General features: G+C 39.4%; 1 protein-coding gene across 5 annotated transcripts in view; it reads left to right on the top strand.

Moving 5' to 3' along the window:
• Window positions 1–24,020, top strand: part of LOC105386730 (syntaxin-1A) — a 56,295-nt gene that overhangs the window by 4,438 nt on the left and 27,837 nt on the right. For all 5 annotated transcript variants that reach the window (XM_038117813.2, XM_038117812.2, XM_038117815.2 and 2 more), the window contains exons 2-3: window positions 8,579–8,662; window positions 23,764–23,863. In XM_038117813.2, the coding sequence (XP_037973741.1) occupies window positions 8,579–8,662; window positions 23,764–23,863 (184 nt within the window). The remainder of the gene's footprint in view (window positions 1–8,578; window positions 8,663–23,763; window positions 23,864–24,020) is intronic.

Here is a 24,020-nt window from a genome sequence, read left to right as displayed (position 1 = left end):
AGCCCCACTTCTGAAATGGATCACTGAGCGCTGCACTGATTCACTCGCTGCCACCATGTATCATAGCTCACGTGGGGCGAATGCTCCCCCGCGTGGCTCGTGAGCTGAGCCTCTTGTGGCGTGTCTTGCCGTGATTTATTAACAATCTGAAATTATATTGTTGCGTTCAGAAAAGTATGACGAATGTTCGCCTACCCGTCTGTGTTTACTGACGAATCATTGTCACGCGATTCTATAGAATCGGCATTTAACGCAGACCCCGAGAGCCACTTGAGTTGTTAATTATTTTCGCTTGTTTCAAGAAGTAACTGAAAAAGCAAGTACGTAAAGGAATTTAACCTATTTTCTTTTAACTACTGTATCTGTCTAAGTCAAGACCTAGATAAGCTTAGCTTTTCAAAGATTGAATAAGTTATTCCAGTTTAATTAAATATCCTGTGTTTCAAAGCTGAAATAAAAAACAGACACTGCATAAAGTTAGAATGTTACTTTCCATCTCAACAATGTTTACTTGTCGGGAGTTTGTTTTCTTTGCAATCCGAGTTTAGATGGAGGGATTGATAAAGATAACATGAATCTGACAGAGTTATTGATAACAAAAATACCAAACGTCGTTATCACGAATTCGTTTATCATAATTTTCTCATTTCCAATCTTTGTTGAAGCCAGAATATATGCGATGTAGGCAAGTTTCATAATACAGCAGAAACTCCAAAGGCCCAAAAATTTGAGTGCCGCTTAGTTAAACTCAAGATACTTTAAGAAATTCCTTTCCTTCGCCTTAGGAAATTAATGTGCGTGCCGAAGTATAGACTTAATACATACGTAATTGCGTTCTTAATGAAATTTCCTCTATTTAAAACATGCAAGGCCATGTCATGCGGTGCTCTTATCGGTTTACGAAACTTTTAATTGTTTGCATACGTTCCATCATCATCATCAGTCGACTGCAAATGTTTCCTGCGGTCATGTCGACAGCAGGACTTCATGTAATGTGTGTGATAGTAATATATTATGATCTTTATAGATAATCTCATATTCTGTATTCTTTCAAGACAGAGAGACTAAGAATTTGTATCTAAATGTAACATCCATCCAACACTCTCACCACTCATGTTTAAGATTACCCGAAGTAATTTAGTATAAATAAGGGTACCCTGGGGCTTGAGGCAGTATATGTAACGTATATCCCTCAGCTTGATTCGTGACATCGTAACATGGGTAATGCTTCGCTCGTACAGAAGGATTTGGGACTTCCGAAGGTACTCGCTAAAGCTTCTAGTTTGGTCCTTCATTCAGTTATGTCTGCTATTTTAACTAAGTATGAAATTCTTAGGTTTCAAAGATTTCTGAGAAATCTTTTTTTCCGAGAGAAGGCCGTTTCAGTCTAATGTTATCATAACATCTAAAAACATAACCATAAAAAACCAAGACCGCATTTTGTTATAGCCGACCATTAAGTAAGTATTGGGGCGCCTCGTGACCTCAGTAACAACAGTATATCGGGGATACCTGCTGATTTCCCGAGTGGAAATACAATATTTGTCTCCTGAGATTATATATTGAGATTGTGTACGAAAACAAAGCACTCTGTTATCTCCGTCGTTGACTAATAATGTTTCTCGCATTTGCGTTGAGGCTGGTGGTTTCAGCTTGTTAATAATGTGTATATTGCCAAAATAAGAATTTCAGTTGTGCCAAAATGTAGGAGTTTCTGATATGCATCATAGTCAGATTTTTAATTTAAATATTACTAGTATACTATACGAACTATATATTTAATAACATACTTATACAATATGTAATACTAAAATGATAGTTTATAGTGTTTCTATCCTACTATGTACTGTGATTCTATAGAATTTGAGAAATGTTTTATATAGCCTGAAACCAGACCGATGTACAACCGTTTTTTGTCTGTACATAATGCGGTCAGTTTTTGTTAGAACAATCCTTGAGACTTGATGAGGCTTTGATCCGGTTTTTTGTATGTCCACTCATTTGTTATTTACTTGTTAGTTTCTAATAGTGTCGCCCATTGTTTGAAACTATTGAATGTTTTTTGCTGAACTGAAGAAAACACTTTCAAACTGTAATCCGAATATCTTTCAGGCGCTTAGCGTGCTTCAATGGATATAAACAGTATAATCAGTATAGATTTGGATGGCTATTATGTATAAGACTCCACTAAATTGACGCAGCGATGCAATCTGTTATGACTGGTTAGATATCGTAGACTTTATATTTTAAACGGATCTCCGATCCCCGTTTATGGCAAATTAAGGACATTCCCGATAATGATTCTACATAAACGGCAGCAGTAAAACAAGGAGAAAGTGAGCATAGTTTCAGTAACGGGGGTTTCCAAACGACAAGGTCCGTCGTTCCAGTCTGTCTCGAGTGTTATCCTTGACCTGTTTTATTTAGTTTGCTCTTCATATATGGCTTGTCCTTAGACTCCTTAGACCGGTAACCTTGAAGTTATAGTTTTTCTTTCATAGACAGTAATTTTGAGTAAAGCATGCGTTTGGCTAAGCGAGTAAAGGACGGCTTCAGACAGTGTCTCGTGGCGAGGGAGGTTTACATAAGGCTGCGGCAGCGCCGTGCCGCCCGTCCGGTGCGCTGTCAACGCACGCCGCGACTCCTATTGTCGTCGCTCATTCCCCACATGTCCGCATTTTTATTGCTGCTGTCTCGCTGCTCGTCATTCAGCATGGCGTCCATTGTTGTGAAGTCGGGATGTAAATTACATATCTCATCTTTCTAGCAGCAGCTTCGCGAAATGGTCGGCCATTACGTTCAGATATCACCGGCTCCCTTTTATTTCCAAATAAAGGTTGTGCAATGCGGCTGTGGGGAGTAATCTGTACACTGAAGCTCTTAGGTTTAGGGGCCGTAAATAAGCGCGCGTGTGTGCGAGAACCCCTGAGCCCGCTTGGGGCCGGCCTTCGCGTTTTACGACTGTGCGGAACCCTCGGCGACCGTCGCGTGCCGACTGCGCTACACCGCCGTACAGCACCGACTGTCTGCAGCCATCAACACGAGCAGCTCATGTCACAATGCCGAATTGATCGATCGCACTTGCGTCCCGCATTAGCAAACCGAATCTGAGTTCGGTCGTCAAATTAACGGTATTTTCCAATCAATTCAAAGGGAAACTTGTAGATATTCCGAGTGAAATTTTATTAGGATTTAATTTCGGACTGAGAATGCGAAACCAATTTGATTGATTTGAAAGCCAAGCAAAATGTATTTTGGGACTCGATATTAGGTAAGTAGGTATTAAATTAGAATTTACTTAGATTAGGAAACTTCTTATTACCTAAAAATTATATTCATGTAGGTACCTAAGTAGTCTCCTTTCTTTATTCATGCATGCTGATGCTAAAGGCTGATATATTTCCCAAAGTGGATAATATCTTAAGAGATGGGTTTAATAAGTTTCGTCGGGGTCGTAAATTTTGTTGGCAAGCGAGACCGTTCACGTGAGGAACTTTCGAGTTGCTTTGAGGCCCTCGGTGGGGTAGACTTTTCGAAAAATCTAAACAATATCGTTTTAGATATTAGTGTTAAGAAGATATTTAATAAGTATTAAGAAATAGATGTTTTGTTTACACCTGCATTATCATTAGCCCGCATTAGTCTATGTCCGCATCAAACACTAGATGCCTCCTACACGACCGCATAGCACCTCAGCCTGCTTACATAACTTTTATCACGAGCAATGTAACCGGGTCAAGTTGTTGGCTGATCCGGCCTATATGTAAGTGATGGTTGTCGGAAGGCCACGGGCGATCGGCGTCGTATGTCTCCTGAATAGTAAACAGAGAGAATAAAGAGAATTCTTATATAGTAGTTTGTTTTGATTTCCAAAAGAAAATGGTTTCCCGATTATTAGTGTTTTTAAATATCTGTCCGAAACATGTGATAATCAGGGATGTTTGGTGAGCATGTTAAAGGGTTTGTCCTAGAAGTATCTCCAGGCTTATATTGCTTACTACGTGAGGTACCTAGATGGAATATAGAGTACTTATAAATGTTATGGCACGTCCATGGCACTCGAGATACGGAAAACGATCTCTGCGATACAGGTTCGCCTAGTGCAAAGTTCAAAAGTAATTACCACTGGAGTAAATTCAAAGTACCCTACGATTATTGTTGAGATTTTTATTTAAGATTTTCGTTTATTCCAATTATGTATCTGATTTGGTAAATAAATTATTTGTATTTGTAATGAGCACCCCTATGGTGCGCAATGGTAGGAATTTCAATACGGCCAAGATACTACTCTAGTAAATGTATACCTTGACTTGTGCAGAATCAACGTGCGCCGGCCTCCGTGTGTAATTATGCGGCGAGATTTAGGGATGTCGCGTTCACTGAATTGACCTAGATCCCCGTAATCCCCCGGGGTTGGTTCCACTCTGTATCAGGCATTGTTTTTATCCTGTTTCGCCAAAGTTTTCTCCGCCTAGCGAGTGAAGCTTGCTGTTGGAGCGCGAGCGCTATTAACTCGACACCCTGTGACCAGCGATATCGGTCGTGGACGCAATTACATAGATAAACATTGTTCTTTTTCCAAACGTTTCAAGAAAAAGAAAAGTCGTTCAACCAATAAGTCTAACAATGGATATTGCTAAACGGTGTGACGATGACGATATCTGCAGCCAACGTAATTGTTTCTTTCAAAGGTTGATTTACAGTATCGATTTAGATTTTTCTCTTTCACAATTTTCGCCGCTTTTTATTGCTGTACGCATAAGAGCTGTGTTGTTACGAAGCGAGCCATAACCGGCACATCCCGCGCTCCGCGAATAGCGCAATAACCGAATTCATAAACACTTTCCTCCATCCTTTTCTTCCTTGTTAAAAGTTTGTTATACGAACAAAACTGCGACAGTATCGATTTTTTTATAGCCTTATATACATACACCTGTAATATAGAACGTGCAAGGAGAAAATAGGATGGTGAGAAAGTTGATAACACGACTTAGTATTAGTGTTGGAGAAGAATAGAATCACGTCGGCTACAGAATGAAGGTAGAGGGTATGAGGTAGTTTTTCGTGATTGCGTCACCAAGTCTGCGACGAAACGATAGCTACGCGGGGCTCAGCGACGAGACGGTTTTTATCGAGGCTAATCGGGTTTTTCCTACCCTTCTCCCCTGCTGAGAAATGTCCTCTTCTCCGGCATGGCGACTAGTTAATTGATTTTCCATAATGGCCGCTATTATTTTCGAGTGCGAAACCACGCGAAACTCTCTCAGCCGAATAATGCGCTTTAGTTTGTTTTGTGCTATTTTTGCGTACTAATTGCACATCGAGCTTGTTGGCGAATGTCATTTCTAGGCGGCATTAATTAGTCCCATGTGCTACTATGATGTTTACGAAATACACAGCTACTGAAATTAAATAAAGTCACAGCGATGAGAGTTGACGGCGTGTTTACTGAACAATTTGTTGCGCAATCCCACCGCTATGTGTGGATTGCGAGAAATCACCGCTTCGCTCATTTTAGTTAATTGGACCCCCGAATCATGTCGGTTCTGTGCAGAATACATACGGTTTGTTGAGATTTGCTTTGCAAACAAATTCACTATTTAAGGTAGCACGCAATTAGTTTTAATGAACTTAAAACTTAGCAATTAAATATAGTAATAACTGAAATCTTTAGAGAATTATAATAGCTTGACTGCTTAGATAAATAGCTGAGTTATTTTCAGTTTACTACGAGTATTTTCAATATCGGTTATAGACAAAGTTCGTGGGCAGACGATCGTGTACCGAAGCGAGTGCGATATCAGATGTTCGATTGAAATACGTGACGCGCCTGCCGATAGCCTCCCACGCAACATTACAACTCGCCTCCTAATTAACTATTGTTCGTGTTCTTTTCCCGACTAATTAAATGCAGACCCTCTCGGCCTGTAAATTGTCCCTGTCTCTTGACTGGTTTGCTCCCAACAATCGCTACATAATGGATTTTCTTAATCATTTGAAACGTCCAAATGATTCCGTTTCGGATTTAAGATTAATTCAACACAACTTTTGATTTATTTAAAGGGTAAACATTAATTAGAGGTTTCTTAAAATAAAGTAATTAGAAAGAAAAAAAATATGCTTCACAAATACATCCAGCCAGCATAAAAATGCAGCTTTAGCTAACTAGTATCATGAATATGTAATAGTTGATAGAATTTCGCTATACTGCAAAAAGGTATTTGAGGAATTAACTCGTTTCCGCGCTGATGAGTTCATCAAATTCCATCGCCTAATGCAATTATACAGAAAGTATGGAAATGTCGGAGGCGCGGGGCGGCGTGACCGCGATCCTGGAGGCTTTATAGCCTACAGCCTATACAGCCTAACTCTAAATCGATACAGTTTAAGCCCAACTGCAATTCAAAGCGACTGGTGTAAATTTAAAACCACTTTCGAGTTGCTAATAGATGGTGACCCGAAGCCTGCCCGCTCCGCACCGGCTCACCCGCCTCCTTAACCCGCCACTAATTACTCACACGGCCAGCAGACCCAGAGGGCAATCCGCCATGAAATCCTCTCAGCCACAAAACGTATTCATTGTTTATTATCAAAATATAACGTTAATTTATGTAACACACGACCTTGTTGTGCGGCAGAACGTGTGCGAATTGTGATAACATAATTCAAATCGACCACGACTGTAACTTCTTCCAGTCCACAGATACCTAGTATACTGATAATAATTGGTAGCCATTGTAGTCCTTGGATACGTATTATACAACTGCTGATAATCAACTAACTTGTCTGGCCTTACAAAATAAGAAGCTACATAATGAATAAAGTTGCTACATAATCTAAGTTCTGGTGGGCTACAGAATATTCCGCCTTGTGGCTAGACAAGAAACGGATTTATTTGGCACGGGTATCCTGTACTAAATAACGAACACAATGAAACGTACTAAATTACAACCGATGCGCGTGTTGAGATGAGCCTTAGAAAATAAGCTTAGAGATTTCAGCTGTCGGCGTTATTTGAGTTGCCCAATTTAATTAATCTAAGCGGATTCGGCCCAGACTAATTGGAGAAATTGACAAAAGGTTTCTAGGTACAAGCGGCGCCGCCACCAGGCAGCCCTTTGGACCGGAACGCAATCACAAATCAGCCATTAAACGGAACTGACCAATGAGTAAATTTTAATTATATAAAAATAGGGTCTATGGATATGGATTCCGAGGAAGTTGCTTTTGCTTGTGTAACCTTACATTTAAAGGGTAATAAATATACCGTCGTGTGGCCTAACCACGCCTAACACCAAGCCCTGTCACCTGTTACGCGTGCCGCATGATAATGCCAACCATATTTTCAAAGAATGTCTTCCCGGTTGCTACGACGTATCTCTGAGTTTGCATTTTTTTTATAAACGATACAAAAATGTTGTATTCTTGAATGCGGCCGGGTCGTGAATTTGGATCACAACGGTGGAAAAAGGCGATGTCTCTTAAAATATATTTGTCCTTCTGTAGTAATTTTTGAGTCACTCGGGGCACTAGTTGCGGCAATGTGAGTTAAACACTGTGTTAGCTGCGATTGATAATGAACGTAACTGAAGTTAGCGAGCCGCGGCACCGCGCTAGAACTAATCATACCGACAATTCGGTTAATTAGGTGAGCTAATAAAAGTAATCGTTTGCGTTGGCGTGCTCTCCCTAGAATGAAATGGTTTGCTCGCATTATCGCGCCCCGAGCGCCGGGCGGCTCGCCGTGACCTACATTTGATCCCGCCCTCGAATTGTTGGAAACAAAGACTCCTCGCGCACGCTGCATACGCGGTAACTTCACACAAAGCCCGCCCACTCGATAAGGGGAAATAATAACACCGGCTTTAAAACAACCCGCTAAAACTGTACGACAACTAGAAAACGAGGTGACCGGAAAGCGTCCCGTGCGCCCGGTCAACGGCGGCGTCGATCGTTTGAATTGAACTAACACGAGGGATATTTTGCTAAGGCTGCCCCCGCATCCGAACTAGACCTTTGTGGGGATGGCCCCTCAAATTGAATAATGGCTACCTCGCCTCAGCTCGACTAAATGGATTCTATTTTGCTTTGCGTACGCTCTGTGCGAAGTCAGTCTTTTCGAGTAACTCGACGTGTTATATATGAAAATAGACGAGATATATAAGAGTATCGTCTTTATTCTTTATTATGGCATGAATAGTACCTAAATGTATTTTCTGTGTTATCTTTATTTTGTCTACCTTCATAACTTCTAAGTAAACATGACAGATTGTGTGTGAGCTGAGTTCATGTCCTTCGTGAGAGGACGCTGTATCTTTTGCGAACTCATTCATTCTTATTCCTCATACACAAACACATACCCAGACTCAGATGGATAATGGTTACGATCTTTAGCCGGCCAAAAAAAATATTTACATCACTAATCACAAAAAAATATAAGCTATATTATTTGGTGCGGAAAATTGTTTAAAATCGTCACCATTGTCATACATTTCTAATGTTGCACTTGTTACTTACACGCAAAAGTGGTTGCAGCAATATTAATTTGATGTCTAATCTGTACTTCTCTGTTGTGCAGGCGCAAAGCGACGATGACGACGTCGGGCCCGATGACGTCAACGTCGCCGTCGAGGGCGGCTTCATGGACGAGTTCTTCAGTGAGGTGAGTTGTCTGCTAATTAATCATCATCAGCCAGTAATCATCAGGGAGATATGTCTGCATGTAGATGTAGGTTCCAGAACACTTTGTGCTGATTGAATTAACCTGCCCCTCCTTTTTAATCTCAAATTATGTCCCCGTGGACTTGGCGTAATGTATGTAGTATATTTATTACACTGGCGTTTCTTATTATTTGAAAATAAATATCAGCAATGAATTCGTTCTGACGAATACAGTAATTTACGGTGTCGGGTGCAGATAGACATGCCTGTAAAATTATAGTCAATAATACCTACTTATAAGAAAATGTTCAGCTTATTACACCTACAAAGCTTGATTAAAATAACAAACTTGTCCAGACACCGGTAACTCTGAATTGGGAACATTTCGACCCAGCAGTGGATGTTTGTTAGCCATGATGATTTGATTATGTCAATGATAAATGGTGTCCTCTCCAAATAAGAATACCCGAAAAAAAGCTGTATTTTTCTACCTTTTCGGTACTAAAAGTTTGTTTATCAAACAAATTTAATTTTAACGCTGTGTTGTGTGAATTCACAAAGGGGTCTATGAAAATGCCATAACCTTTGACTTTTGAACCCTTTTTTATCGGAAGCTCGTGGCGATTCAAAAACAATTTTAAATGCTATTTGACCCGGCGGACGAAACAACGGCCGGAGTGGACACCGCTCCACACGACATCTACTTTTACATACGCCATGCGAACAACGTTGCCGTTATATTGTTCGTTTTATGTAGCTCAATACAAGTTCATAAAGTGGACTGATTGCCTGAAATAAAAATAAAAAACTATACCGCGGCAAAACTTTTAAAGCGTTACGAAGCTCGCTGCAAAAGCTCTTTCTTGATAAGGGTGATAAACATGACATTCACGGCTTATGCTGAATGAATATAAATACTTTTGTTATTTAATATAGTATTGAATCAACACGTAGCCGCATCTTACCGACGGAAAAGTCTTGTTTGAAGCCGAACAGTAGAACTGCAGAGTCGTTTCATAACGAGAGTGTGCAAAAAGACGGCGTCAGCGGGGGCGCCGGCCACAAGCAGGAGGGCTACTCTAGCTTCACAACGAAACAAACGAACGAGAGCTGTCCAGAAATGACATAAAAGTCTAGGTTAGCGCAGTTCGCGCTCCGATACTTTGTTTTTCGCAAACTAGAGTGACCCCCCCCGTACCTGTGGCGTACACCGCACAGCACCGGGGAAAATAGAACCTGGCTCCAAACAAACGTAAAGGTCGACGGATTTTTACAGAGAACCCGGTGCACGTGCCTTTTTCAGAAATAACTTCGATTGACATTTAAAAAAGCACCAGTTTGAACTGCAAATCTTTTTGAACCCACATGAGTTTTTATTGAACCCGTTGCGATGGGAAATAAAATAACACGTCTTGTTTTTAGATCACGGGAGTCTATAAATAATTCAGATAGCTGAAGATTCCTCGAGATAACTAAAATATTCAGAGCCTTGTCAGTTGTGTGTACACGGAGAGAATGATTTCATCAAATTCATTATTATCATTCTGAATAGCTCAGTTCTTGCTTCTTTGCGATGTTTCTTTTTATTATATCTCGGGTAATTTTCGTTAACCAAGAATACTGCGCCATTTAGAAGGCACAAGATGAATTATGCCTTTAAATGGGCCTAATGTGCGCGCGGGTTTGAAACGCGGCGGGATCCTGGGGGGCTATTGTTGTCGCTGCGTGGCGGCCTGACGTGCCTGCCCGACTACAGACACGCCAATTAGCCAGTCTGTTTGTGTTTGCATAATGGCCTACTGCTGCCTACAATCTTATATTAACCTACATCTAGGCACACCGTTTTCAGTCAGGTACCCGTATTCATCCGTCCAACTCGCCCGACAAACGTATTTCTATAGAAATATATCTTCTCTACAGCTAAAGCGACAAGGAAAAAAGAACGCAAACTTCCAATAACTGTTGAAAAGTTTCACGGACATGCAATAACGCTGTAATAGAAATACAAAGAAGCACCTCACAACGGAAGGCTGAACTTCAGCGGCGAAGACTGGGTGGCGGTGAATTTAAAATTGTTGGATGCAAATGAAATGGTAGGGCCGAGTGTTCTAAATTCCTCTGCGGTAACATTACCTTACTTGCGAAATGTTTCATTTGCATAACAGCCATTTGTTATGACGTCACACCTTGGCGAAACTTGCTCCGCCCATTCTGAAGATCATTTCAGTTACGCACAACTGTGATAAAGCATTTTGGCATGTCTAGGTAATGAATTTTAAGATAATGTAGCCTGAAGTTTTAGTCTACAGCCTACTGCGTGATTTATCGATAATGTTTGAACAAGGAGACGTGTGTTAGCGTCGACGGCGCCGCCGGATAAATGTTTTATGATTCATTAAGTTGTACGAGTAATGTGTAAGCTCATAAGAGAAGAAACATTACTTTCTCCTTGTCTGTATGTAATAACTTTTGTGAGTTACTTAACAAAAGGCTAAAGTACTTTGTCGTTTTGTATAAGAAGCCACATCTCAACAATGCGAATATAAAGTGCTGAAGAGATTGAAGCAGTTACGTGGAGTTTCATCGGGGAATGCATAATTTCTATTGTGAGCGTTCTGGTTATTCATTGAAACACGAACTTAGCAATGTTACCGTCGGAAATGGAATCTGTTTAACATTTCTCTTTCTACGTGCGGCTAGCAGCAGCAACTTTGTAATTTAAAATTATCTTGTTGTTGCGTATGATTTATGCCATCTTAAAGAAAATTGCAGCGTTGGATGCAGTGCGTTCCCACGCTATTATTGTTTCATTCACAACAATATGCAGTGCTTGTTATACTGTAGTTGACAACCTCGCCTTGTATTGTTCCATGAGAGTCTGTTTACTATGAAGAACTGAGGTGTCTTAAGTTGGAATTTGGATATTTACGGTATACCCCTACCCCTATACATATATCACATTATTGAGTTAAAAGTATTCAAGAGTTGGTAAATAATAAAACGGTAAGTCAGTAAATAATCCCAAGAAGTTTCACAATCTTTGAAATTTGAAACGAAAGACAATAGCATATCCTCCACCTCAATAACATGATTCGATTTGTCGGGTCGCCTCGGGAATTCAGCTTGCAAGTTGAAAGTGTTAGAATTTTCCGAAATACCTGAACGACTCAGTTTTATGTCAAGGCTAGTCTCCGGCCACGGTTCAGAACAGACCAATTACCTTTTACACCTTCAAAATGCTTGTTCTACACAAGATTTAACACAACGCCGTTGAGATAGCTGCCTAATTTCACATACAACATGGCATTGACAAAGAACGCCGTAAAATACTATATTTTTCCTAAAAAGAAAAGGGCCTTTTCATAACAAAACAGGGAATGGAATGAAAATAACGCCTAAGAAAAACTCAGCATCACAAAGGCACGTACTTTTATTTTATCTTTTAGGAAATAAACATAATGCTTTTACTTTTTCAATACGGTTGTAGCGAAACGACTGATGAGCCGGGTACGTGCTGCGAATTCGGGTTCACCTGTTTTTCGGTTGTAATGAACAAAGTAACCTTTTAACCCCAAAAATAGTTATAAATTCCTTTACTTATACTTTTTCCATGATGCTGTGAACTGTAAATAGCTCAACAAAGGGTCGTAGCACGCTTTCTCGCTTTTTTTTTAACGCTTAGCATCATATTATGGTTCAGTTACAACCATAACCTTCCTCAAGTGTTTATAATCGTGCCCTGATATAGGAATGATTAGTTTCTTGAGGCTGACGTACATCGACATGATAATTGTTATGGTCCTACTAGCGATAGTAGCGATATAGGCATATAATCCAAACAGTGGCTAGACATAAAACTGGGTCCACAATAAGTTTATTCCTATGCATGGTTGTTAGCTAAATCTCCGATACATATACCTAGTCAGCCTGCTTATGGACATAGGCTTCTCTAGATTTACCATATACGTAGTCATAGCTTTGTCTCCTTTACATAGTTTTGCATCCATATAGCTATGCTGTAATGATTCAACCTTTACTCTGGTATTCATCGTAATCATTTACATGGCATTATGTCAGGGCTCTGCTCTTAGTACTCTCGACCGCACATTATGTACGTCCCGAGCTGATGTTTTAATATTTATGGAGCACGTGTATGTTGAAGTATCGTTCTCATAAACATAGGTTAAATTAAAACACACTAGACCCGACCTCTGAACTAAAGGTATTTACTTCTATGATTACATAACTCTGACAAGGCGGCACGCTGTATATTTGTGTAAAAGAAAAGCAACTAAAGGAGCCAAACCCTAATCTATTACATATGTTTGTCACCGAAGAAGGAAAAGCAATAAAAATCTGAGCATGATGAAAAATCGGCGCTAAATGCCTCGGTACGGCGAGGCGGCGTGGCCAAATGGCCTCAGGAATGTATGTGTGCAGTCCAGCGACTCAGTAAATGAATCACGAGTACACTTCTGGACGCTTCAGGCTCGGAGTTTGTCTCGCTGCACTTCTGAACTAGCTGAATATTTGATGCGCTCTCTTTTCAAATTATGTCGCGTCCGCTGTCCCGCTGGAGACGCCACGGCGAGTGTATAAATAGCATTCTGATTGAAAACGTAAAAGCTAGAAAGGAACCTATTTACTTTATAGCCTGTATTTTTAGAATAAGGCTCTTTCTCTTTAACCTACATACCTACTCTGCTCTACATCAAATATCAATTCATAGAAGTTTTTAAACTACTACCTCTACATGGGTGCTGTTCAATATCATATTAATATGTATATAGGTACTGCAACATTATACCAATTATTGATATCCGTTAAGACTTAACAAGATAATCATTGAAAACAAACAGCCAACTGGATAAGAAATATTTGCTAATAAAAGCAACAATGAACATAAATTCAGCAAAGTTTAAAGCGGTTTTACGGTGATTAATAGCGCGGCCACGTTGACAGGGCTTCTGTTCGCACCGTAACGTAACCCGGTTTTAATTTAAACTCATACTCGTATATTTGGAAATGTTCTGTGCATAACATTGGGTACTAGCTTTAAGGGCCCGTACAGGGTGACGTGCCCCGCCAAATTTGGGTTTTCAATGCTCTTCACACAGCACACGCAGTGACACGCACACATGTAAGTTTGCACAGTGGGTCATAAACTTTTACTCGCCAACTTTATTGACAATTATTTTCAAGTAGTGATTTGAGGGTAAGTATAATTTTTAATTACACTGGTAAGCACCAGGAAAGAGTAGAAATTAATAGGGGTGCCACTTTTCTCCATACTCGGAACCCGATTAGCTTTCTAAACAAATGTAGTATTTACTTACTTGTAGAAAGGTAACTACAGGTATTAAAGTGTAGATACTAAGGGTATACTAAGCCGAAAGGCGATGACTCAACTCAAGGGGTCATTCTGAACAACTTTTGTTCAACGAGTTTTGCAAATTCGCGAAAAAAAATATTCGTTTTCCATGGTAAAAAGTCACGTGTCATCAAAGTTTCTATAATAATATAATCGTTTATTACGGACCAACGATCCAAAAAAGTGTTAGTATTACATTTATCTTAACCTAATGTTAGTTATAACTACATAACACACAAAAAATTACTCTATACACACATCTATTTTTTATTTGGTAGGAGTGACAACTGCACCCAGTGGTTAAGGAAACAGCGCGACCTCATGACCGCGTAAAAGTTAGGCGTACGGGCCTCCGCGAACATACCCGATGCACTGCACCACCTCGGCAGCCCCATCAGCATCCTGAACGCGTTGTTGTATTGGACACGCAGGGCGCGACCGGTCTTCTGCAAATGATTCACCCAAAGACTGCAGGCGTAAAAAGACAGACAATATGCCTTAAATAGCGTAATCTTGACTGCCTTAGTACACCTACTAAATCTTCGAGCTACCATGTTGCTTCTAACCGATAGCGCCCTGCGCTCCCTATCCATATCCTTATCATCAGTCAGGTCCTCGTTTACATAGTGGCCCAGATATTTAAATTCTGCCACCCTTTTCAAAGGCGACCCGTTCATGACAACTGGAGGTAAAACACTTTGAGCCCTTTTCCTTGCACTAAACAACATGTATACGCTTTTTTTAATATTGTATACAAGTCCGTGCTGTTTAGTGTACTCACCGCATATGTTGAGTAGTTTAGTGATTGCGTTGATCGAGGGACCCAGCAGGACCATATCATCGGCATAGCTTATGTTGTTTACACTAACATTATCAATATAGCAACCATATGGTTGATTGCTGAGATCCTCGATCAAAGCATTCATATACAGGTTAAACAGTAACGGAGAGGTTAAACCCCCCTGCCTCACGCCACATTCCATACGATACTCATCGGAATATGTACCGCCCCATCGGACCACATTCACTTGATTGCTGTACCAGTAGCGAAAGACAGATACAAGGGCCACCGGAAAACCCGTCTTAATTAATTTTTGCCATAATACATCATACTGTACTAGGTCAAAGGCCTTTGACAGATCTAAGAAGCATCCATATACCGGCGTGCGCCTATCCGTATAATATTTTATCGTACTTTTTAGTACTAGTATGGCACTTTCGGTAGAACAACCCTCTTTAAAGCCGAACTGTCTCTCATTTAACTTTAGGTAGTTATCCAATTGCCGTTCCATTAATCTGTCAAAGACCTTTGCCAATACAGTGGCCAGGGATATTGGCCTATAATTATTTGTAACCGATAAAATCTATGAAAAAGTTTTTTTTTTTGTTAATTTTTAAAACTTGTAGAACAAAAGTTCAGAATGACCCCCTGTCTCACTTGTTTTTACCCGACTGCCGAAGGAGGAGGGTAATATTTTTCGATTGTATGTTTGTAAGTATATTTTTTGGTAGCAGAATAATATTTTTTCTTATTTTTAGGGTTTTGTACCTCAAAAGGAAAAAAGCAACCGTTATAAGATCTCTTTGTTGTCCCTCTGTCTGACTGACTGTCTGTCACCGCCCTTTTTCTCAGAAACGGGTAAAGATATCAAGCTGATATTTCGCATAGATATGGGGAGTACCCCAAAAAAATATTGGGGTACTCCCTCTCCCATACAAGTAAATTGGGGCTGATATTTTTTCCGGTTATTTTGATGGTGTAGGTAGGGTATCGTTGAATTGGTCTTTTAATATAATAGATATAAAAAAAGGTTAAAATATAATTATTTTGCTTTTACCCTTAAATTTGGGGACCACACCATAGACAAATCCTAATTAAAAAATGATTTCAATAGATGGCGTGTTTTTATGTTGGGTAACTCAGAATAAGAAGTGATGATATCTCAGAATAATAATGGTTAATGGTACTATTCCGCTGAGCACCGAAACCGGTGGGACACAAGTGAAAAGTGGCGGTTCCCCTCATCTCGCATAATCTTTATTGACCAAAACTCATTTCGCATAACTCGTATGGTCTAAACTTTTTTGGCCGAACCATCACTTTGCCAAGAATTATGTGGCATAAGGCTCGTTTCGTCTAAAACTCTTTAGGCACAATCTTTAAACACCTAAGTTTTGTTTGCTCAAATGTATGTTCGTCTATACCTATGTATAATCTTGTTTCTCCTAATGTTATCTAATAAATAATATATTAAGTATGTAGTAAATGTACAAATTGTGGTATTTTTTCTCATACATCCCGAAAATCACGATATTGAATGATTAAAAAATCGAAAGTTAACGAGCAATACAACATACATTTATAATACACATACAATAATTATTACAAACCCCATGAGATCGAAACCTAAAGATAGGTGCGACGACGAGCAAAGCGAGGAGGAGCGTGTTAGGTGCACATGTTCATCAAAACCGAAGCGGAGCGCAGCGAAGCGGAGCACAGCGAAGCGGAGCGGAGCGTTTTCCAAACAGCGGAAACAATACAAGGCACCAGTTTGCGCTATAGAGAGACGCTCCGTCAAAGTTAAAGCCAAACAAATATTATTACTTAGTATAAACCTATTATTAGGCTATTCAAGATTTGGCCATACCATTATTAGGCTAATCAAGATAATGCGAAATAACTTTTTACTAATCGAGATTTATGCCATACGATTTTCGGCGAAACGAGACTTTAACCAAACGTTACTATGCAATACGAGTTTTCGGTTCTACCTTTTTTGGCCCAAGATTTATTTGCCTAATGCAAATAAATCTTGGGCCAAAAAAGGTAGAACCGAAAAGTGGTCATGAAAATGCACTAGGGTAGACCCTGCTCCTAGAACAGGGCATGAGTTTGTGATTTGTGTGCGAGGATGGAAACTTTGAATATTTTCTTGATTTTTTTATTATTGATGCAATAACATATAGTATTTTTTTCTGAGTTACCAACCGAAGTCACCCCGTGACAGGGTGACTAGATAGGTACTTCTGCAAATTACGCCATCTATCGTTGGTTTTTTTAGTAACTACTGTCTATAGAAGAAATTCCGTCATTATCAATTTTACGTTACGAATGAATTTAGTAAACCCAGTAAACCTAACTAATCCAGAGGAAACCTAAAATATCTTTCTGTCTCTCTGAAAAACATACTTAATAGCCCAAACTCGATGCTTTTAGCTATTAACATCTTTGAAATAAAATTCAGTCACCACCTTGTTACTGCCCTCATCAGATCCTCACGAGACCATTCCTCAACCAGTACCATGAGACTGTGTTTTTGATGATCCTAACCTAATGTTCCTACGTATTGTCATCACTTAGATCCATTCGCTATATTCCTGCTCCTCATCGGACCTTTACGAGACTGTAATGTCACGCGAGAACATTGCCTACTATCTGATTTAATTTAATGTATTGAATATAGTGTAAGAATTATGCTTCCTCAATTTCAAATCAAATTATGTTGGTGTCATAAAAGTTGAAAAAGTGCAATGACAACCAATGTGCAGTGATTTTGTATCTGTACACGAAAAGATCGCGAGCTGTCAGTGCTGCCTAAACCGACGTGACCCTTCTTTGGAGGCCACCGGCCGACTGAGTCAAACGTCGCTGTGTTTATGATTTTATAACACAGAAAGCCGCCATAGATATTTGTATGAAGATTTGAGGGAAAAAAAATTGCTCAAGTTTGGGATTAATTTACACAAAATAGGTGTGTGTTCATTAAAAAACAAGGTATTTAGCGCCTAGTCCAAGCATTCATCTTTATAATTTGATAAGAATTATATGAAAATTCTTGATAATTACGACACAGTTGTTACAATACGGGAGTGTGATTTAGTGATTTTTCAGATTTAATTTACAGTTATCCATAAGCATTTACTTAAATTCGAATGATTCAGCACCTAGCTAGACTCTTCGGCTACCTGTGTGATTTTTTTCAAGGCTGTAGAGCATCATTTACTATATAATTCTATGACAATGCCAACCCTCGATTACCTATTGCCGACCCTTAACCGCAAAAATTAAAATGTTGCCCGTGGAAATTTCAGGATAAAATGTACCTGGTAAGTAAGTAACCAGGATGTCAGCTTTCTACATACAAAATTTCATTAGTTCAGCCGTAGGCGATATACGATACCGATACGTAATACTAATAAATCGCAGTTCGGTTCTCGCACGAAGTTTGTTCAGTTATTACGAGTATGAACGTGCATTTCCTCGCCGCCTCCAGCTGGCCTGGAATGTTTCTCTCGGTGTGCGAAGTTTTGTAATTACCTACAGTGGACACTGGGCAGGAACAGTCTGTGTTGCAGATGTAGTCCGGCTCGTTATATGGTTCTCAAAGAGTCAATGTGTAGGGATTCGTTTTGTTGCATGTGGTAACTATTCGCCGTCTGCTTTGATTTAGTAGCGACGCGACGTGGCGGTCCAAAGCAGACGTCGACGACGAATTCTAATCAACACAGGCTATGACTGTGTTGTGACTCTTTGAAACGCTTTCTGTAAACCAGTGGGAACCAACTCAGCAGAAGTTGAAAAAAACTTGTTATCATCTCTCATATTAACTTCGGTGCATACATAAGTCATTCAGACCCCGGTAAATAATCACACCAATAATACTAAAACTGTACCTATAAGAATCTTCTAAAAGTGAAAGTACCTAACATTTTAGTCGCTCGTTGCTTCTAAAATAAAACCGCTGAGTTGTGTCGGTGAACTTAGTGCTATATTTTATTCAGCTCGCCGCCATTTCTTGGGCTTTATGAGTTCAGTGGGTTCTCTCATTGTGAAGAGTAAATTAACGCTACCAGAATAATTATTGCGCTCTATAAAGCTAGCTGCGCTCTACAAGCTAAAAACGTATTTCAAAGCCTTTGAAACGCATCGCTGAAACGCTTTCATGCCATTCTCTAATAGAAGTGCGGGCCTCCGCAAGCCAACCACTTGGAAAACCGATATTATAAGAAAGAAAAGAATGAGCATAATCGCTTTTCAACCAATATCGACAACTGAAGTAGCAATTTGGGTATCTTTAACGCATTTGCGAAGCGATTCGTCTTTGTCAAGTTCACGGTTCAAGGGACGGGGTCTCATTTTTACATTACGCTCGGGCAATCACGCCGGTAACTTATTGCCCATTCTATTCATAGCTTCTCCAGTTCCGAAGGTATACGGTAAATATTTTCTTTGAATTTCGTATCTCGTACGTATGACATAATTCACATAATATATTCCACTGGTATTACTATTTTAGGTATACTAAATATTATTGTACGGTTGACTTGCTACAGTTTGGACACAGTGATACCAAATAATTCATTCAGTAGATAAATACTTTTAAGCTCTTTTATCAGCAATCTAGAATTACGTAGATTCAATCGGTTTCTTCGTAAAGTAAAAATACACACGAATACAATGAACAGCGACTATCGAGCTCAAGCGATAGCGGCTATCGAGCAATCTGATTAATTGGTGATTCACATCGACGCTGCACTCCCACATAACTACTGCAGAGGGACCACCCGGACAATGCAACTAGTTAGAGCATTACTGAGGCTGTGGGGCTCACTGTACGTCGCACAGAAGTACCAAAGTTCCTCGCAGATTGACAAAGGATTATGCACGCCCAGTGGCGCCGCCGCCGCGTCTCGTCGGCCTTATCGACCCGCTCAGCATTCAACCCTGAACTTGATTTACGGAACCCGATTATCGCACGTTCAGCAGTACGTACTCCATAACCGCTAATCTGTCAATAGCCCTCTAATAAAATAATGCGCGCGTTCGACTGTTGATTAATGTTTGAAGCCAATATTGGTTAATGTGAATGGCGCAAATGTGGAGTCAATTAGAGTCAATGTGACATCATCGTGGCGTGCGTCAGAAGAACATCGCCTGGACAGAAAATATAAATTAATTGGATTGACCAAGAACCTCCATATTAGATCATTAGTACTTACGGTGCTAACATAAATTATGCCAAATTTTGGTAGTAGAAGAAATATAAAAGTACAATTAAATACCTCTAAACATATTAATTACACTTAGGGTGAATTCGTCCAAACATCACGTTACACGAGAATAACTATACCGGAATAAAATTTATACGCGAGTAAATATCCAGGATAAGTACATTTGCATTCTACCAAGTTATACCATGATTAAATTGAATGAACGAGGAACGAAACTGTAATGCAACTAAAATAAAAATAGCTGCGTTTCAAAGCATGCAATAGAAATGACATGCCAACTTAGTTTGAATGGATTATAAAAGTATGAAATTGTTTATGCTTTAATATTTTATTCGCTGTTGTTATTCGGAGACTTTGCCTTTAAACGTACTTTTGTTTATGTTTTGACAGATGTGTTTATATGTCATTATGACGGTTTTCTAATCAGCTGATGTGCTGCCGCCATTACAAAATTACTCTCGGATAAGCTCGTTACACGGTCAATTTTGGCGGTATAACATTTTATTCTTGGGATAAGCTAATTATCTGGGTTTCAGGTTTGGTAGAATGCAAAATCTGCTTACTCCCGAGTAACTGGTAGTTTACTCGTGAGTAAAAAGTTACTCGTCGTTGGTCGAATCCGCCCTTAAAAAAAAGTTATTTCATTCTCTAAAATACAGACTTCATAGAATTTGGAGTTTCATGGAAACTACCCTATTATTATGCGGCAACAGTGCTATGGTCCCACAGGTTTTATTCGCATTATCGTCGCTCACAGCCACGCGATCCTGGGAACTGATAATCGATTCAAATTATGCACATCCATTACTGTTCTCTTGGGATATTCTAGAATTTCGAGTAAAATATTTGATTCGAGATTGTAGTTTTGGATTATAATGTAAAAAGTTTATCCCTAAAATTAACAGTATATGTAGCTCTATAAAATATTGGTACCTACTTACGCGAATTCTGGATTCTGCTCAGACACAGTCACAAAACTAAAAATATATAGAAACTGTATCCTGGTATATAAGCTTTAACTATAAATTACCCATAATTTGTCTGCGGCGTTTGGCTTTACTAGCAATATAACTCTCCCAAGTAAAGCTAACATTACAAATAACAGGAGCTTTATTTAAGCGCGAATGTTTCTTTAAAACTTACTATTGTCATCTTTATAAGATAAAATCCTAAAGATGGCATTTAGTGAATAAAAGTCGCTCCCACGAAGGTAATAGTGTGGAAACCATGGCATTTTGCTTTTGAATAGCATTCGCTAAACCAAGCATGTAAGTGAGAATTTGCTTTGTGGCTGGCCGCATGCCAGCGATCCTTTAAACCGAGTTTAATTCAAAATGGAGCCTCGTGGCTGCGCCTAACCGAGTATCTTAAACTTGCTTCAACTTGAGCCTTCGTCAGCCCGTCAGCCTGCCAAAGCGGATATACACTTAAGCCTTTCCTACTCTTCCAGAAGTTCCATTTACAAATCTAGCCTTCGTATAGATAGTGTAGATGATACTTTAGGTAAACACAAAGTGTACCAATTTATATTATGTAAATACGTCGTCGTTTGAGGCATAATAAAATTTACGGTCATTCTTCATATTCAATAGTGATTAAACAGGTTCTTAAAATACTATAGATCATAGTGTATACATTACATACTACATTATTTATTATACATATACCTACATATCATATTTTATGGAAAATAGGAAATAACCCGGCTTCTCATAAATTGCGATATAAAAGTTAATTCGGCCATCACCACTAGGATATTCTCACATTGCCTCGAGTAAGCTATTTCCAGTTACGTGTCGAGCAAACACAACGTTACGAGCGTCGCGACGCGAGAGACACACGTAACACGTAACGCAACCATGCACGGGAACCGGCTAAACATTAACTAACTCTCTTGAGGAAAACTAAATTTAACCGCGATAACATACACTTGCAAGCAATTAAAAGGTTCCACTTACAAAATGCCAATATCAAATATCCCTAATCTTTAAACATTTAATTTAAAGTTTTAACCATATATACATTTACGTATTTTGTGGGTTATATTCTGATGCGCTGCCGCTGTTAAATGTACTTCAATATTGAAGACTGTGATGGTCCCTGAAATTGTTTCACTGCTCGTGAGTGTTTGTCTGACAGCTCTCGTTCGATTACAGTTTTTGTAAAGCTAGAATAACCCTTGTGTGTTCTCGCTGGAATATGAAAGCTCATGGGGGTGTAGTCAGCTATGTTGCGGATTTTCCGGTGTGGCATGTGTAACATTCTCTGAAACTTACATATAAATTCGATAAATGAGTATAATAAATGAATTATTGTTTATCATTGGAGGCTACTTGGAATTTATCACCACTTTTTCTCCGGTTAGTTTATTTATTCGGAAAGAGTCTGTAGAAAACTGGAGGCAATATAGGAGTGGTAGTTGGCTGGATGCCCACTACCTTTGTCCCCGAACTCCAGTATACATTCGCGGGCAAAAACTTGCCTTTGTACTATTGAATATTAGGTGTGGAACATTTCTGGTTCTAAAGAATAAAAAAACATGCACGCTCTGTGCAGTTGGGTTCTGTAGTTTCCAAGAACTGAAATGAACCTGGAACATTGTTTTGCTGTTATAAATGGTATATATATTACGAAATGGTGTTGTGAATCGGACACGGATTTTCCCTGTAATCATGAGATGGCTGTATTTATTTTCATTTCACAAGATGCATATACATGTAGGTACGGTGGCCTGCGCCTAAAAGTATACAGGCGGAGTTTTTAAAATAGTGATCCCTGATGATGAAGGGACCAGCTACATCTGTTATAACTCCGGGGACGTGTTGTGTGTGATGTGTACGGCAGTGGTGTTTATGTGGATGTGCTTGAGCAGCATGTGAGCTTGAGATCGCTATTTTAAAAGCTCCGCCTGTATACTTTTAGGCGCAGGCCACCGTACTAGCGCTTTATAATTATGGATACCTCGTATACCCGTGTAGTCCATCTCATCGCAGAAAAAGTAATCTCAGCCAGTACTGGTGATTAATTAATTACTTTGCAAGAGCTTTGAGGTGAAAAGCTCGCCCTTTTACGTCGAATTAAGATTTTATCTCGCTCACCGCACTCAGCCCGTCGCACTAAAAGACTTGTAGATTTTTACTAAGCCGTGCAGTTGAGAAGTAATCCTAAGTTATACCCTACATTCTGTCAACAAGCTAGGCTTAGAAAACTTAGATTAAACTTTACAAATGAATGAAAAGCACTTGTGCTTTAATATGTAGGTACTTCTGAAATTGAAGTCAAACTTGATTTAATGTAGTAATTCAGTAGACTCTGAAGTGAATTCAGTTAGTTTTGTTGAAAAGAGGAAAGATCACTAAAATTTTATATTACCTATATAGTTAGATACCTAACAAACTAACCAATTTCTAATAACAAAATGAATCGCGAGCGATAAAACTTATTTCATCTTCAATGTTTGAATTTCCCAGTGAATGTAAATTTTATTTAAATATAATTTTGTACTTGCAATCACAGTTCGAAATGTCTTAAAATAGTTCATATTACGGAGCCATAGGAGCCTTGAAGAACTTTCTCCGATACCATACAACTAAATCTAGATTGCGAAGTACAATGCACTACTTCGATCTACCGTCAAGTCTTTATATAACTTCCCGAGAGTTCTGATTAAACGCACGGGACTGAACGAGAACTATATTGTCGTCTCCCTTTTACAGGTGGAAGAAATACGAGAGATGATAGACAAGATCCAGGCAAACGTCGAGGAGGTGAAGAAGAAGCACAGTGCCATTTTATCAGCACCGCAGTCAGATGAAAGTGAGTACATATTTTTTGTTGTATGCATAATTCGCAGATCGAAGGAAGGTGATATAACGCGACCTTTTCAGAGCCGTGGTGCTGTAACAGAACAGATAACTATTCTCCTCTCATTTCAGAGGTCTTTGTAGACTTCAGTGATACCACAGTGATGGAA

Source organism: Plutella xylostella, chromosome 10 (assembly GCF_932276165.1).
Source record: "Plutella xylostella chromosome 10, ilPluXylo3.1, whole genome shotgun sequence".
NCBI lineage: Eukaryota > Metazoa > Arthropoda > Insecta > Lepidoptera > Plutellidae > Plutella > Plutella xylostella.
Note: the sequence above shows the minus strand (reverse complement) of the source record. Positions and strands in the feature narration are given on the sequence as shown.